This window comes from Capricornis sumatraensis, chromosome 1, assembly GCF_032405125.1.
Source record: "Capricornis sumatraensis isolate serow.1 chromosome 1, serow.2, whole genome shotgun sequence".
Taxonomy (NCBI): Eukaryota; Metazoa; Chordata; class Mammalia; order Artiodactyla; family Bovidae; genus Capricornis; species Capricornis sumatraensis.
This window is the reverse complement of record NC_091069.1, coordinates 212,118,631-212,137,403: the sequence shown is the minus strand read 5'-3', so window position 1 is coordinate 212,137,403 and position 18,773 is coordinate 212,118,631. Positions and strand designations below refer to the sequence as shown.

The window sequence follows — 18,773 nt, the reverse complement described above, 5'->3', positions numbered from 1 at the left end:
AAAATCAACATTGTTGATTTTAAACTGTTACAAAGCCAGACTTTTAGAGACATTTGAAACAATTCATGAACCATGTCTGAAAGGAGTTAATTGCCTTCAACCAATGCCTTCAATTCTTTTGCACTTGAAGGAAAAGAATTTTAGGTATCAGCAGGTTACTAGAAAATAAGACTTTAGGGGTCTATATAATTTATTCAGATCTTTTTGTATATTGTAAACAAAGATAGGATACTTTGACTGTAGCTTATGAACAAATTTTTAAAAAATATATCCTTAACTATAGAATAGGTATCAAGGGAGCATTTTAAATATGATTCTGATAGATCTCTTACGAGCCTATTTTCCAGAAAAAGCTTATAGGCAATTTGCCAATTAAAAACAAAATCTAAACTCATAGATTTAAGTTGAAAGAATATGGTACGTGAGGTCAGGTCATTGTGTTATCCATGGTCTGATGCACAACATGGTGTGTACAAAAGAATCTAAAGAGACATTTATCTCAAATTTCAGGCAGGATCTAAGACTGCATAGAGAGGGGAGAGCTTTTCAGGTTAGACAGTGAAAGAAGCCACAGTATTCACCTAAATCAATGCGTTGGAAGCAACATACACATATGCAATGCCAGTTTGCAGAATGCAGAAAAGATCAATTAGAAATTGTACTGTGATAGCCACACATTTTGGAGAAAAATTCCCAAGCCAGGCGAATGTGGATTGGGATAAAAACATAGGCGGTGTACACTACCATAGCAAAGATGGTTAGTATGATGGTATTGAACATAGATTGCTCCCAAGGCTCCAAGACAGCACAGCAGCTAATGATTTGATACTGATAGTAGAGCCAGGATAAATAGTCCTTCACACGCTTGAAATCCATGGCTGGTTCCTTCAAGCTGCAGAAAGTCTGTCCTGTTAAAAAAGGTAACAGATTAGAACAAAACATAAATAAGGTAGTGAACACAGAATCGCCTTAGATTTTCATGATCTCAGCATGTTAAAAATTTTCAAAGGTTAGTGAACTGAATGATCATTGAGTGAATTACTAATAGGAATATTACATGGAAATAATATACAGCATGTTAATCATAGAATTAATAATATTGTCATTAATACTAATAATTACTACTAGAATTAATAGCAATATTATTAACAGTAATATTTATCTAAAAATCATTAATGCTAGTACTAATTCTAGTGATAGTAGTATTTACAATTGAGGCTAACCACATTTTCTTTAGCCCTGTACATCGAGAGAAATAAACATGAATTTTCTATTTCCTACAACTGTATTTTGGAAAAAGAAGTTTAAAAAATAGTATGCAGGAAAGAGTTAATATAGCAAGCCTGAGGCTGCTATCTTTAGAAGGGCCCCTGGCTGGCATCTGGGAACTTGGTTTTTGGAATGTTCTCTTCATTCCCTAATGGATAAGGATGATTCACCATGCCTAGACTGTGTAAACACTGTAATTTATGGTGAACACCTGCTTTATTCTGGGAGCCTGGAATTTTTGTAATTGCCAGGCAGAGAGTATCCATATAGCCAGCTCCAATAAAAATCTTGGTGCTGAGTCTCTAATGGGCTGCCCTGGGCAGAAACTTGATGTGTTATCACGGTACTTTTTGTTGGTAAAGAAAGAAGCACGCTCTGGGTGTCCACTCATGGGAAGGAGTGAACATCTGAAGCCTATAAATGAATTTCTTCAGACTCTGCCCATGTCTCTCTTCCTTGCTGATCCTGTTGTTTATCATTTTGCTACAATAAACCTTAGCTGTGAGTGTGAATATATGCTGAGTCCTGTGAGTCTTTCTAGTGAGGCACTTGACATGTGGTTGGTCTTAGAACCTCGGAAACAAAGGGGAGGCCGAAAGTGTACCTTTGGGTGTTCATTTGGTTTGGGGGTAGAGAACTTATGAAAGCCAAAAAAAATCTTTTGTTGGCCCTCAGATAGGATCACAGTTAAAACTTCCTAGAAGGAAGGCCATCAGACACTCATAGACATGGTGGGTGTCCTTGTAGATACAAGCTGACCTGTGCTTGTTCTGCTAACTCCTAAGAATATCATGGTGCCACATCATCTAAGCCCACCTTGATGACTTTTACTATTAAAATCACAGTTACATCTTTTGAAGATCATTCCTATGTTCTGACATGAACGTATCTCTCTTTTCTTTGATCCTCACTTGAGTAAAAGCAAAATATTTTTGCTGCATAAGACCGTGGACTCCTCAGGTTATGGGGAGATTCTCATGATCCTAAGGCCTAGCATAGAGACAGTCATCAGTGAATACTTGCTGAACAAATAAGTAAATGAATGAATAACATGTAACTAACTTAAAATAGAGAGGACTCATAGTCTGGACCTAAGTGGGATACAGTTGGCTATTGCTGATTTTCAGTAGCTTGGCTTTGATAATAAGTAACCCTTTCTGATAAGGATAATTTCCACAAAAACTTAAAATGGGAAAGCCTTTGTGTTACTAGGTCATGATTATTTGTAATAATGGTCAGAAATAATCCAAATAAGTAGATAATACAAACTGAAGTTGTTTTTACTTTCCTATGAAAAGAAAAGTGAGCCTCTCATCTTTTCTAGAAGCTGGAGTTGGGAACTAAATAATTGGATATAAAAGCATTGCCCTGGCATCTGGACTTCAGCAAGGAGTTACCTCCAGTGTTCTTCATTCCTAACTCTAGTTCCAGAGAAAGGTCTTAGAGAAAATGAGTGACAGAAGGAGTGATAATTTTAGTGAATAATATTATCCAAGCAACCAAGACTTTCCATTGATAGACTCACAGAGAAAATTAGGAGATATGACTATTTGAGCTTTTAGGCTGTTTCATTAGACAACTGTATGTTTCAAACTAAATTTGATTTTTAAGAATCTCATTCATGGATACCCATACTTGCTCCCTCTTCATTACCTAGACAGTTTAGGGTGGTGCCAGGTAAGTGACCAGGAATGTGAGAGTCCATTCATAGGTATGAAGCTCCAGACTGTGTTGGGTGAAGGTGGGAGAATGATGGCTCAGGGAAGCCCAGATCTTCCCCTTAAGAAGCTTGATCTGGTTGTGAACACAAGTAGCGATCAAACAATATATATAAATATACAATTATCAACTGCATTATGCCCTAAAGGACAGGAACAATGTATGAAGGGGCTGTGGGGAAATTAATCCAGCCCGAATATGTCTGTGAGGAAGAGATATTTGAGGTAAAATCCAAGAGATGATTGTGAGTCTAACAGATAAGTCAGGTGGGGAGAATGGCCAAGACAGAAGAATCAAGTTGTGTTTGTTCAAAAGTTAGAGGATGGAAGGAGTTTGATAGGTGATTGGGTTGGGCAGTGAATGGAGCACAGAGATCTGGGGAGGGAGACTGGGAGTATGAGAAAACTGAAGAGGAGGAAATGACCAGAGTGAGGCCACACACTCTAAGCTTGAACCTATGAGTGAGGGGGCTCCAGAGGTTTTTAATACGGGAATGCTGTAGTGGGTTTGAGAGGATGAGGCTTTAAGTTTATACAGACGTGTTGCCTTCCCTGTATTCTAAAGCCAAGTTGAAATGCTTTTGAATTTTCAGTAAATCTATGCCTCTGCCCTCCCATAGGAATTAGTCATTCAGAATCAACCATGTACTGAAAATCTGTTTAAAATATTTTCAATTACTCTTTTTACTTTTATAAATGAGATAAATCACTCTTTTAGAAAATCATTGACTTTCTTCCCTATACATTTTAGCTTTTAAAAATGTACTAATTAATTGCCTAGCCATTGGTTTCTCTTAAAAAATTAAATTTCTTGCTTGAGTAGCCCCACTGGACACCTTGACTGTACCCTTGTGAGGGATCCTGAGCTGAGGCACTAAGCTAACTTGTGCCCAAATTTCTAAGCCACAGAAACCCTGAGGTGATCAGTGTTCACTGTTTTTAGCTGTTAAAGTCAAACAATCAAGGAAACAACAGCTCTAAAGCATACCAACATGCATCACACCAAAGCTGGATACCTGGTAAAGTCTTGGTTACATATTGCTAACAAGTTAAAGGATAAGATTGAATTTTTTTATTCTCACCCATTTCTACAGTGCCCTGGATCATTTCCCAGCCCTCTCAGTTGTCACCTCTGACATGCTTTTATGGTCCCATTTCATTCCAGTCTCACAAAGTAGGAGAGTCAATAAAAAGCATTGATGTCCCCCTTTCCTTTGGTTCTTTTCCCCCTTATTAATGAGATGCAGTTTTAAAGATTATCTATTTACTGTTGGTCATGAAAAGGTGAGAAGAGAGTTGGTTATTATTGGTAAACCATCTGCTACAACCTATTGTTAGAATATACACTATATTTAGATTCTAGATTTGCTTAGATAATATGTTTTTCCTTCCTATTGAGTCTATTTTTAAATTTCCTATGGGACAACATGCAAGATTTAAGAAAACCACTTTAGACAATTTAAGATGAGTAATGTGGGAAGGAGAATTCATTCATTCATTAAACAACTGCACTTTGAGTACTGCTATGTGGTTTTTTCTGAGTAGTAACAGCTTCAAAAGGAATCTATTCCAAAATGGCATTGCAGACAGAAGATGCTCTTCTTGGCAGCAGCAAACTGGACCACGTAGCAAACATGCAGTGATGAGGGCCAGGAATGAGCACTAAATGAGGGGAAAGGGCATGGAAAATGCTAAGAAGCAAGCTAGGAAAACAGGGTGAATTTGGGAAATAAGCTGACAAAAATGGCATGAAATTAATTATCCACAGGTAACCTGGAAATGTTATTGTTGTTGTTTAGCTGCTAAATTGTGTTCAACTCTTTTGTGACCCCGTGATCTATAGCCTGTCAGGTTCCTCTGTCGATGGGATTTCCTAGGCAAGGATACTGGATTAGGTTGCCATTTCCTTCTCTAGGGGATCTTCTTCACCAGGAATTGAACTTGCATCTTCTGCATCTCCTGCATTGGCAGGATTCTTTATCACTGAGCCACCAGGAAAGCCCAACCTAGAACTAGATAACAGCAAACATCTTAATGTCTTAATTTTCACTGTGAAGTGTGAAATTAACTTGCCCTTAAAGACCTGATGGCATATCCTAGTAACGCTAAAAAAAGACATAAAATGCTTACTCTATTTAAGCATACTATGCATCTCCTTGTTTTTAATTATGTGTTTTTTGAAAGATGATTTCCTGTATATGGAAAAGAGGGAGCAAGTAGTTTGTTTTTTCTCTTCCTCCTCCTTCTTTTAATTTTTCCTCTAAACTTGATGATTTTTTAAAACCCTCTTAAATGTTTAAGGAGGTTGTGCATTCAAAGGTGACGCTGCCTAAGCACATGGTGGTATGTGTTCACTAGTACAGTGGCCTAGATGGGTCTGGCTCTAGGAGCTGAAGCTGTGCATAATGCCTTCAGGTGAGTGGGGAGGACTGGGAGGCCCTGCAGGACACAAAGTCAGTGAAGTTCTTGGTAAAAAATGGGGGTGGGACAAAGGCCAGCACTGTTGCCTGGAGGGATGGATTGTGAGGCCAGAGGAAAAGCTTTCTCTGGGCCATTGTTTGATTTTTAATATTTCTTTCTTTTAATGGAAGTATAGTTGTCAATGTTGTGTTAGTTTCAGGTGTATAGCAGTGGTTCAATTTCTATGTGTATTTATATGTGTAAGTGTGTGTAAATATATGTATATATACATATATGCATATAGATGTATGTATATGTGACTAAGCCTAAGCACTGGCTCAAGTTCTGATTCCTCTACTTGCTGGGCATGTAACCTTGGCACAGTTATTTAATTATTCTGGACCTCAAGTTCCTCATCTGTAAATGGAAATAACCATTCCTTCTGTTTAAGGTTGCTGTGAGGATTAGCAAAAATGCAAGCAAAGCATCAGGTAAAGGGATTTGTATATGGAAGAAGTACATAGATAGGAAGATGGAATCTAACCAGAGACAGACTTTCCTCTCTCTCTACCTTCCTTTTTATTTACTACCATCCTGGTAATTGCACTAGGAACTGGAGATTCCATAGTGACTGAGACAATCATGGCCACTGTTCCCCAGAATGATAATTATAATTTAGCTGGATATAGTCCACATCTATGCATTTTAGACAATATTTACCATGTGTTAAGTAGCTAAAGTGGAATCCTAGAATGTTAGTGGCTGGATGGACTGTAGAATCCCCTAGACCCAGTCATTAATTTTAAAGAAAAGGGTCAAGCCTATGAGGCTAAACATTAAATGGATATTAAACTGCTTGATGTCAAATTGGTTTGTCAAACCGAATTAAAGTGACTAGGTTATTCCAGGTGGTAAATACCCTGTGTTTTGTGAACTGATGTTGGATGAAAGAAGTAGACATTCCAGTGGAGGGTTTCTGTGATCTTCAAAGATTCAAAGTTGAGCAAGGACATTGGTATCAAGTGTGTAGGTATCTGGAAGAACTTCAGCCCCACCTTCTCTCAATTTCCCCAGATTCTACTCTTCTCTTACTCAAGACTCCTGAAATCCCAGATTCTCTTCCAGTCAAATAAAGGTCTGAATGCCCACTTATTGCAGATATTACTGGGAACTGGCAAAAGCCAAGGTTCCTATTAGCAGTGTACAACTTAGCATGGATAAAAGAGCCAAAGTAGAGTTTTGCCAAGTTGAGGGGAGAAAAAGCTGGGAGAAAGATTATTGGAGAATGATTAAGAGAGTCTCAGAGGGAGAGAGAGATTCCTGCAGGGAACCCAGGGAATGAATGGGGACACAGTGACAGTAGAAAACAGGACTTGGAATTCCGCTAAGAAGTTATATCATAACTGATTGGAGAGTTAGTGGCTGTTTTTAATTTCCTAATGATTTTTTTTATTTCTGAATATGATCACTGAGTGATTTTTCTCTCACTAGATTGTATACAGTGAGGAAAGGTAAGTTTTAATCTCGTCTCTCACAATGAGAGGGAAAAGTCCTGGGATGTGGGATCCACATTAGCCAGGGACAAAACTTTCTTCTGGCCTGAGCAGAGAAGAAGGTTAGAATAAATAGAGCAATTAAAAAAAAAAAAACATATGCTCTCATAAAGCCATGTAATACATGAGTCACGAAATGAGAACACTGTTAAAGGCACCTTCAGGGTGGGGACAAAAGTAGAAGCTGGGCTTGCTCAGGAGGCTTTTTGGTTTTGGCCCTCTCCATGGGAATGGAAGCGGTAAAAAGTTAGGCAACCACAGTGAAAGATGAGTACTTGATGATTTGTCAGGGTGGTGTTTACCTGGGGAATACTGCAAAAGACTTGATCCTGCAGCCCTCCTCTGCCTTAAGAAAGGACTCCAAATGATTGGATTTTCTAAGAAAGGGATTTTCCTTTCTAAACATTGGCTAAAAATGAATCTTCCCTCCTTAGGTGGGTGTGGGACCTAACACATTTTAGTTTAAATCGCCTTCTAAAATGTCAGAATCTGGGGCTAAAGAGAAAAGTCAGAAGGATCTACAATTGATCGTGGGCTAGCTCCTTCCCAACTTATTTTGGAATTCTATCTCAATCACTCAGCTTTTTCTGTGCTTCATATTTGGAACCTGGAAACCTGAGAAGTGGGAAAAGTATCCTGCCTGCTGCCGCAGAGGGAAATGCTGTATCTAAAAAGAGATTGTGTCTGCACTTGGAAGTAGCTTTCTTTAGAAAGAGCTCAATATGACTGACTCAAGTTGAAGCCTTCCTTTAATTAACTAATTCATTTAGAGAAGGAGCAGAGTGGTTTCCTTCCAAAGACTACAGTGTGAAAAGTGGTGATAAAAGCGAGTAAATTTACAGAGGAGGAGACTGATAAGCTCAGTCAGCTGATCAAGGCCACTATCAACAGTGATAACTCAGGCTGACAGTATGTATCCATGATATCATGGCATGAAAATAGCACTATTCTACTGTCATCCTCTCCCAAACTCACAGCCTCAGTCTAATCATGAGAAAAGCACCAGGCAAATTTTCAACAGAGGAGCCTCTAACAAAAAGCCTGCCCTTAAAATTCTTAGCACTTAAAATTCTCAAGGTCATCAGAAACAGGCAAAAACAGAAAAATTGTCACAGCCCAAAGCAGTCTAAGGAAACATGACAACTAAATGTAGTATTTTAGCCTAGATGGAATCCTGAAAAAAGAAAAAGGATTTTAGCTAAAAACAAAGTAAATTTGAGTAATGTATTGGCTTTAATAATAGCACATCAACCCTGGCTCATTAATTGTAACACATGTCATACTAATGTAAGATGTTGATAGCAGAAGCTGAGTGCAGGGCATATGGTAATTCACTGTATTATTGTCTCAATTTTTCTGTAGGTCTAAAAATGTTCTAAATATTCTAATGTTCTAACAACAGCAAAAAATAAAAATAAAAAATTAGAAAGTCCTAAAACATCCAGTTATCCTTACTCCAAACTCCAGTGAATTTTGCTTATGTTGTCTTTCCCTTTTCCTCATAACTCTGAATGTAGCTAAATAATAGCCTTCCACAAAAGACTGACTTTCAAACATTTTCAAACACAATATAGAAGAAAAGTACACTTTACACTGTGATCCGTGGTACACAGACATACACATACCTTTAACTGAAATAAACATCTCTCAAAATAATATTCTTCAGTGCATGCTGACATTTTATTTCCTATTCTGTTCTACTCCATTCATTTCTGTTCTGCTGTCTTCTGTGTTATTGTCTTCATTCATTACAAATACCAATTGTGAACTACCACATCAATTTTGGGGGGGCTGTGCTGCACAGCTTGTAGGATCTGTTACCCGACCAGGGATCCAACCTGGGACATGACAATGAAAGCCCAGAATCCTAACCACTGGGTCACCGGAGAACTCCCTACCACATCAATTTCTTAACCCACCAATTGCAACCTGCAGTTGGAAAAACTCTCCTTTAAGGCTTAACTCAAGATGTCTCTGCATTGTCCAGTTTGGCAAACACTAGCGACATGTAGCAATTTAAAATTTTAGTGCTCAGTAGCCGCATGTGGCTCATGGCTACCATATTGGACAGCACAGATATAGAATATTTCCATCACTGCAAAAAAATTTTCTTGGGCAGTGCTGTGGACTCTCTCCATCTCTTATTTGGACTAATGTAATAGCCCATCTACCACTTGTCTTCTTTTCACCTTACACTCTTCCATGCTGTTGCTGGAATTAACTTTCTAAAATAACAGATTTATTTTTCTGGTTGAAACCCTTCAATAGCTCTCCATTTTCTATGAAATGAAACATTCATCTAAGACCTCCACCTCTCTGAACTTTCCTGCTAAATGCCATTCACTCTTAAGTTTCTATGTTCACCTGCTTACTTTTCTAGAAATATTTTTTCTTTTAGAGAAAATCTTATTGGTTTTCAAGATGTAGCTCCTATATTCTCTCTTCTATGAAACATTCTCAGAAGACTACCTTTCCCAAGAAATGTATATTGCTTTCTTCTATGGGTTACCATTGTAGCAATTATGCTGTATTATAATTACCCACATATTCAATACAATGTTTCCCCATTACACTATGAGGTCTTTAAATACTGAGGATAAGCCACAGTCATCTCTCTATCCCCAGTGTCTGGAATGTGGGATACTTATACACCAGCTCATGAGCTGGTTGGCTGACTGACTGACTTACTAAATTGGAAGGTTGTGGAGCACAGGGACCACACTTGTACTTATTTAATATTTCTGTAGCACAATCTGGGCACATAAAAGGAACTTATGAATTCTCATTATCTGCTTTCAGGCAATGAGTTTTAGACATTGTTTTCTAAGTACTGTCAAATTCAGTGTAATCTGTTTTTTTGTAAGATGGAAGGGAGTTGGTACTAATTTTTTTTATTATGACAAATGCTCTTTAGTTTTCTAGTACTGTTCAAAGTTCATGGGCTCTGTGGGGGAGATAAAAACACTTCTAAAGTTGTCTTAAATCCCATTAAAATGACTTTTTACAAGGGAGTATTCTAGGTGAGTAACAATTTAAGATTGGTAGGTAGAAAGTGGTTCTAATGGGAATAATTCCAGGATGAAAACATCTGAAGACCTGAAGTGTATTACAGCTTTTTTTTTTCTATTCATCTCTTTTTCTCTTTATTTCTCTTAATCCATTCATTATTTTGTGTCTTTGAGAAAGTTCCAAAGTCTTTCTGTGTCACAGCCTCTCTATGTGAAATGAAGATAATTGGTAATTTTCTCTCTGTCTCAGTGATGTAGTAAGGAATATAGGCATAGTCTGTGAGTTCTTCAGGAATATTTTTAAGAGTCATAGTAATAGATGTTTGTTGTTGTACCTTGTGGATTGGTACAACTTTAAACTATTTGCAAGATTTTATTAAATTATAATTTAGAGTCAAAGATTCTTCATAGAATAGCCTATAATGCTCATCTCAACAATGGAGTGCTTCGGGAAAAAACCTCATTCCTATTTATGTTTGCTAGATGAATTGCCTAGTACATTAAGAAACTGTAATAAAACAACACATGTATATAGTCATTGTCACAAACTATTACTTGAAAGGTGTTATAATCTTCACATAATTTTTTAGATGTGTTTTGGGCAGGGCCACCACATACCATTGTGTGGACTGTGTGTTGCATAAGCTTGTGTCATTGTTCATATCTCAGGGACCTAACCACAGACTGCTTCTTTACATGAACACAATTTGATTGACAGAGGTACAGATTTGTATTATTAAAGGAAAAAGCTCACATTGTGTCTGTGTAAGAATCAGACATAACAATAGTTTATTGACTTCCTCTAAGTTTGGCTCTAAGTTTTCTGTGGGTGACTCCAGTTTTTTCTGTATCCCACAGAAGGTTCTATTTTTGCTTAACATTTTCTGGAGAATTTCCTTTTCATCTTAAAATACTCTCCAGTCACTCTTTGGCAAGTCAGATACCAAGGTGAATATTGGATATCAGACCAGAAGTGATGGATTTGAAGTCCAGGTCTTCAGAGGGAGCTTTAAAAAACAAAAACAAAAACAAAAACAAAAAAAACTTAAAAGTTTGTGAGAAGCAAATCAAATAACTATAGGGCAATTAAGGAACTTTCTTTATACTTTCATGAATTAGATGGACAATTTATAGACTCCTCAAAGAGGAAGAAATAAACAATTTTTAGTTGAAGCATGTTTCTGCTTTTAGGCAGCTAAGTTACTCAGTTTTATAGTCTTATACTTAGAAGTGAGTTACTGAAATAGTATACTAAGAGGAAAAAGTCTCGACAACAATTTAGCCCAGTTGTTGTAGGTATGGTGTTAGTTTGAATAATACACAAGAGTAGAGTATTTTTGTGGAACCAAACTTTTGGCTTCCAATTTCCATTAAGACCAACAAAAGCAAAACAATAGAAAACACGTATTTCTAGTCCAACTATCAGCTGAGGCCACCGGGCAACACAGTGTGTGTTGAAATACTAATTTCAAAGCAGTCCTTGCTGTTTCACATTTTATCACAGACTCTAGAGGAATTTATGAATGAAGGACTTCTCTCTGGGAAAGGAAATTTGGAATTTCACTTTAAAAGAAAATTTCATAATCATTTAGGAAATACAAAATTCAGATTAGATAAATTTCAATGTCATGTGGCTATTAAAAAGATGATGCACATAATAAAACCAAGAAATAAAAACATTACATATATTAATGCTGAATAGATGTTATGAATAGAAAGAGAAACTTGTAATAGGGGATGATTTTGTTATTCCTGGTATCCTGTCATCGACTCATAGAAACAGGGCAAGGGGTATTCCCTGATGGTCCAGTGGTTAGGATGGTGTGATTTCACCATGTCTGGATTGTTATTGGTCAGGAAACTAAGATTCTGCAAGCCATGTGCGGATAAAAAAAAAAAAAAAAAAAAGCCTCTTAAAGAAAAAAAAAACAGCAAAAAAAAGAAACAGGGCAAGTATCTTTCTTTATTTCTGCTAACTTGGGAATGGAGAGTAGGACTTCTGGACCAACTTTTTAACTCTAATGTCACTTCTTAGGATGAACCTCTTTACTTTATTGTTTTATTTAAAAAAAAGAAAGAAAAACCCTGTTACCCTAAGGAAAGAAGGAAAAAATACAGCTTCTGGGTTGTATTTTCCTTCTGCAGATATTGTTTCCAAAGCTTACCAATTTGTTTTTTGTTTTTAGAAGTAAAACGTGAATATAGCTACAACACTAACAGTTGACTTAAAGACATGAACAGTCATTTTTAAATGTCATTAAATGTACACACATGTTAAAGCATATTATTCACAATAGCCAAAAAGCAATCCAAATGTCTATTGGCAGATGAATGGATAAACAAAATGTATTAATAGCACATACCTGCAATGGAATATTATTTATCTTTAGAAAGTAAAGAAATGGTGACACATGCTGTAACCAGGATGAACCTTGAGGATATTATGCCAAGTGAAATAAACTAGTCATAAAAAGACAAATGCTGTATGATTTCACTTATCTGAGATATCTGGAGTGGTCAAACTCAAGCAAACAAAGTAAGATAGTGATTACCAGGGGCTGGAGAAAGGGAGAAATTGGGACTTGTTTATTGGGTATGAAATTTCAGTTTTGCAAGATACATTAAAAATACTCAAAACAATATCTTTTAAAAGTCATTGAGAGTCTCAATTTGTAGTGGGGCACTAATAGTCTAGCAAAATTGCTTGGATGGACCATCTGTAATTGAATAAATGAATAACCCTAAAATATCTTCAAATAATCATTTTAAGGTCCCAATTGGGGTTTTCCTCTCCTTGGCTTTCAGGATATAAGAGGAAAATTGGAAACTGCTGAAATGCAAAGAATCTTCTGAGAGGAGGGTTGGTCTATTTAGGTTGATTCTTGGCATCTGTGAAATTTTCATAGTTTAATTTCCTATAGTACTTGTGGGAATTATAAATTCTGTGATATGCTTACCTGTTTTTGACAAGACTGTGAAATAAGGGGCTCATAAGACCCCCAAACCCAGAATATTTAAAAGTAAGTGGAAAAGTGGCTAAATCATTTGACTGAAGCTATTACTTTTCTACTGTCATTATAGACCCCTTTACTGGCAACTATGTGCCATGTGCATCATAATAATTCTGATTTTCTCCTTTCATCCCCAGGTCTTCACCATCAAACCTATACTTTGGTAAAGGAAATACCCGCTTACTGTTCATTTCTAAGGACTCAGTTTCCTTAGGAGCTAGAAGCCTGGAGCACGAAAAATCAAGCCTTTGTCTCATCCCTGCCTATTGCCATTATATTCCATGTGTCTTCAGATATAGAAGACTTTTTTCCCAAGGAAGATCTGAAGGCAAGGAAGGTGAGTTACTACAATATTGATTTGTCAAAAGCATACTTGCTAAGCATTTGTTCCCAGTGTTCTGCCAAAGGAAATCTGGTTGCATAAGCAGTTGGTCAACCAAGACTCTTCTAATAGTATTTTCTAATACTAATTTTCTGGGTGTTTTTTTTTTTTTTTGGTCCTTTGGGGGCAATTTTTTGGATGACATTGAATAGATTTACTCATAAAACATTCAATTGCTTTTATTTTCCTGTCCTTCCTCCTCCTCCTCTTTCTTTTCCTCATTCTTATGGCTTATTCTTTATATCTTATTGCATTGTCTGGAAAGCTTTTGGTGATGAGTTCAATAAGCCTTTGACTGTGTGGATCACAATAAGCTGTGGAAAATTCTGAAAGAGGTGGGAATACCAGACCACCTGATCTGCCTCTTGAGAAACCTATATGCAGGTCAGTAAGCAACAGTTAGAACTGGACATGGAACAATAGACTGGTTCCAAATAGGGAAAGGAGTATGTCAAGGCTGTATATTGTCACCCTGCTTATTTAACTTATATGCAGAGTACATCATGAGAAACACTGGGCTGGAAGAAACACAAGCTGGAATCAAGATTGCTGGAAGAAATATCAATAGCCTCAGATATGCAGATGACACCACCCTTATGGCAGAAAGTGAAGAGGAGCTAAAAAGCCTCTTAATGAAAGTGAAAGAGGAGAGCGAAAAAGTTGGCTTAAAGCTCAACATTCAGAAAACGAAGATCATCTCATCTGGTCCCATCACTCACTGGGAAATAGATGGGGAAACAGTGGAAACAGTGTCAGACTTTATTTTTGGGGGCTCCAAAATCACTGCAGATGGTGACTGCAGCCATGAAATTAAAAGATGCTTACTCCTTGGAAGGAAAGTTATGACCAACCCAGATAGCATATTCAAAAGCAGAGACATTACTTTGCCAACAAAGGTCCGTCTAGTCAAGGCTATGGTTTTTCCTGTGGTCATGTATGGATGTGAGAGTTGGACTGTGAAGAAAGCTGAGTGCCAACGAATTGATGCTTTTGAACTGTGGTGTTGGAGGAGACCCTTGAGAGTCCCTTGGACTGCAAGGAGATCCAACTAGTCCATCCTAAAGGAGATCAGTCCTGGGTGTTCTTTGGAAGGACTGATGCTAAAGCTGAAACTCCAATACTTTGGCCACCTCACGCAAGGAGTTGACTCATTGGAAAAGACTCTGATGCTGGGAGGGATTGAGGGCAGGAGGAGAAGGGGACAACAGAGGATGAGATGGCTGGATGGCATCACCGACTCAATGGACAAGAGTTTTGTTAAACTCCAGGAGTTGGTGATGGACAGGGAGGCCTGGCATGCTGTGATTCATGAGGTCGCAAAGAGTCGGACACGACTGAGCAACTGAATTGAACGGAACTGAACTGAACATTGAACTTGCATAGGTGTGATTTTTTTGTGAGAACAGTAAGATAGTCTTACTGGTTTTTTTTTTTTTTTTTCAGTGCCCTTTTACTACCCTCACCTGACTTGCTTTTGTATCTCAGTTATCACTGCTTTTAAGAAAACGAATGGAGAGCTAGGCTGACTCCAAGGCTCATGGAGATAGATACAGCATTGTCGAGGTGTTCTCTCTGCTAACCCCCAGCTCAGGGGAGATTTCCCTACCGGGTTGGTTAGCAGTGTAGGTCAGTTTCTAGGGTGGGACAGGGAGAGTTGAGAATGGAGGGGCAGGAGTAATAGAGTTACCTCAACATATCACTGCTTTTAGGCAATTAAGTTAATTAGATTTTGTAATTTGATACTTAGAAGTGAGTTACTTAAGTGAGATACTAAAAGAAAAAAGCATCAGTGACAATTTAGCCCAGTGGATTCCTCATTCTTCTGGGAAGAATGGTATAGACATATTATGCTGGCTTCATTCTCCTTTAGCTGCTCCCAGGTGCATGGGTACCTGCATGCTTCTAGTGAAAAGAAGTAAAGGGCTGAACTCTAAGATTATTCTTCTAAATAAGTAACAGTTGTTTGTTTCCAAAGAACATTGTTGATTCTCAAGGAGAAGGCTAATGGCAACTGAGCATATTAAGAAAAATATTTCAACCAATAGATTTGTAACCAATTTAACTCTAGGCTCAAACTGGATGAGATGAAACGTTCTTTGCCCTCTTTGAAAAAATATGGGCTTGTTTGTCAGGAATACCAGAGGAAATCTGCCAAGACAGAAAAATATTTGGGTTAAGATATTGTAGTAGGTTGAATGGTGACCCTGCAAAAGATACATCCACATCCAGAAACCTGTAAATATAACTTTATTTGGGGAAAGTGTCTTTGTGGAAGTAATTAAGTTATAGATCTCTGAAAAAGCTCATCTTAGATAACCCAGGTCAGTCTTAAATCCAATGACAAGCGTCCTCGGAAGAAAGGCATGGAAGTGAGGGCTAGCGAAGACAGGCAGAGATTGGAATTATGTAGCCATAAGGCAATAAGCCATCAGAAGCTGAAAGAAGAAAAGTAGAATGTCCCCTAGGGTCTTTAGAGGGATTGCAGCCCTGCTGATATATTGATTTCAGACTTCTAGCCTCCAGAACTATCAGAGGATAATTTTCTTGCTTTCAGTCACCGACATTGTGGTCCAGTGTTACAGCAGCCCTAGGAAATGAATTCAGATCTCTTCCTTGAAGGTACTAGAATCGTATCATGTGGAATTCTCTTTAGGGAACAGAAACAGCATGTATTAAGCAGCACTGTGGCAGGCACTGGCTAAATGTTTAACTTAAATGATTCCTATTTTATGATGAAGAAACTGAGGCCCAAAGTCTCACAGTAACTACGTGAGGAGCTGGGTGAGAATCCACGTGAGAATCCTGCCAAGAGGCAGGGTGGAGTGTTTATGAGCCCTGTCTCTGGATCCTGTCTGGGTTTGGCCCTGGCTAGGTTGCTCAATCCTTCAGACTCAATTTCCTCTACTGGAAAAAAAGGACCGATAATAGAACTTCATTCATACAATTTCTGGGAATATTAAAAGGTGTAAAGTATTTAGAATAAAACATAGAAAGAAGGCCTAAGTGAATATTAGCTGTTGCGATTATTATATGCTACACTAATATATTATTGCTGAAGCTATGAATACCAGGCAAAGAATAAATGAGAATGAGATCATTTCTAGGCAAAATGTGTGAACTTTGGAGAAGGAAATGGCAATCTATTTCAGTATTCTTGCCTGGGAAATCCCATGGACAGAGGAGCCTGGTGAGCTACAGACCATGGGGTCATAAGAGTCAAACACGACTTAGAAACTAAACCACTACAAAACAGATTTAATAAAAGTGGGTATGTGGCCAGTGGTAGTCAAGGTTTTATCCATCCATTTCCTTTCCTTTCTTTCTTAAAAAATAAGTTGAAAGAAAATGAATGTCCCATATGAACATTGACCAGCCTTACTTTCATTAACATTTTGTATGAAAATGTCTTTATTTTTATCAAATTTCTCTCTTAATTTGGTTAACTGAGAACTTACTGAAACATTTATTCCTTTCTTGTATCAGAAGTCTTCCAGGATAAGACACTGCTCCATTTAAATAAAAAATGAAGGATGCAGAAACAGAGCAGCTTTAACCAGCAGACCCATAAATAAGATAGTAGTTGGTGCTATGTAATCCTTACCTTGGCACTTGTACTAGAATTGGCCAGAGGTTCTTAACCAGGAAGCCAATAACTTGCTGTGTGTGAGGGGGGAGGATGTGGAATCTATGAACCTCTTGAAATGTTTTCAAGTTTTGCAGAAACATTTTTTTGATATCCATTTCAAAGTGCTAGTCTCTCAGTCATGTCTGAGTCTTTGTAACCCTATAGACAGTAGCCCGCCAGGCTCCTCAGTCCATGGAATTCTCCAGGCAAGAATGTTAGAGTTGGTATCCACTCTGTTCTCTAGGGGATCTTCCTGACCTAGGGAATCATACCTGTGTCTCCTGCCTTGCAGGCAGATTCTTTACCATCTGAGACATCAGAGAAGCCCCTTCAAAGGAGCCTGTAATATCTCTAAGTTAAGAACCACTGTTTCAAAGCCTCATTATTAAAGCTAATTGCACATTTCAGTCCTATATATCATCTAAGTGCCTTTGTAAAATCAAATATATCGTAAATGTCTCACGGTTGCTTAAGAGAGAACCAGAAACTTCATCTTGTTAAAGATGTCATCTTGTAAGGAAAACAGGCAGATTTCTGAAAACAATACTCCATGATATAACCAGAAGAATCTACCTACCTAGGAGAGTCCAGGTCTGGTTTCTTGTCCTTGCTTCCCCTGGGGAATGATTCTGTGTATATTACTTCTCCTCTCTGGGTTGCAGTTTCTTCATCTGTGAAATTAAGATTTGAATTAAACAAACTCAAAGATGACTTCAAACTTTAAAACAATTCTATTCTATATAAAAGGTCTTTAAACCGTAGAGAGATGATCTCCCATAGAATTCTAGAATGTATTATATTAATAAAAACAAGGTATCAGAAACTAGCCTTATTTTAAAATTTATTTTAGAGGTTACAGTTTGAGGACATGCCATTGACTAGTGACTTCCAAATGTACTCTGAGGACTATAAGGTGCCACATTACTATCTATGGTGGGGTTAAAGGGAGGCCCCAGGTGGGACAAAGAGAGAGAATCTAAGAGCCCCCACCTCACTTATATTGGAGTAGACTGCTTTTAATCTGCTTTAAACACTAGGTTTCTGGGTTTTCTATATTTTCTATAAACAAAAACACTAGACTTTGTTTATAGAAAATAGAAATATTTCATAATTTTAATTAGTCTCTGTTGATATCTATATGAGGGGAAAAGGAAAAAGATTAGGTTAATCATTGTATTTAAACATTCATCTTTGAAAAAGCACCAGAAGCAGAGACAGAAGCTGTAAGGCTTGTTTCCTATTTTGTTATTTATTAGCTGTATAACATCAGGCAAGTCAGATAGTCTTTCTGAAGCTCTGTCCTCGTGTACAGAATGGTGGTGCTAGAGGTAAAGAATCTGCCTGCCAATGCAGGAGACAGAAGGGACAGAAGAGTTCAATCCCTGGTTGGGAAATCCCCTGCAGGAGGACCTGGCAACATGCTCCAGTATTCTTGACTGGAAAATTCCATGGACAGAGGAGCCTGGCAGGTTACAGTCCATGGGGCTATGGAGAGTCAGGCATGACTGAGTACAAGCACAATAGAATGATGATAATATTTTTTCACAGGTGAATTATAAGAATTAAATGAAATGATATTTGTGAAATTGTATTATAATTGGTGAAGCATTTATAAAGATGGTGAGTAGGACTTTAGTGATGAGCTCTAGGGCTCTGCATCTTGTCCTGACCATGGTAGCATTTTTGTCCATCTGAATTATGTCAGGGAAAGTATCACTTCAGTCATGTCCGACTCTTTGTGACCCCATGGACTACAGCATGCCAGGCCTCCCTGTCTATCACCAACTCCCGGAGTTTACTCAAACTC

The 18,773-nt window shown here is 37.8% G+C and overlaps 1 protein-coding gene across 1 annotated transcript; it reads right to left on the bottom strand.

Moving 5' to 3' along the window:
• Window positions 1-645: 645 nt before the first annotated feature.
• SPTSSB (serine palmitoyltransferase small subunit B) lies at window positions 646-17,639 on the bottom strand. Its single transcript, XM_068969164.1, has 2 exons — window positions 17,544-17,639; window positions 646-908 (listed from the first exon to the last, which is right to left on the bottom strand). Exon 2 carries the CDS (start codon window positions 874-876, stop codon window positions 646-648), a length of 231 nt encoding a protein of 76 aa, XP_068825265.1. The 5' UTR covers window positions 877-908; window positions 17,544-17,639.
• Window positions 17,640-18,773: the final 1,134 nt, after the last annotated feature.

Excerpts from the sequence above, each read along its gene's own strand:
- SPTSSB (XM_068969164.1), bottom strand. The coding sequence starts at position 876 with ATGGATTTCAAGCGTGTGAAGGACTATTTATCCTGGCTCTACTATCAG.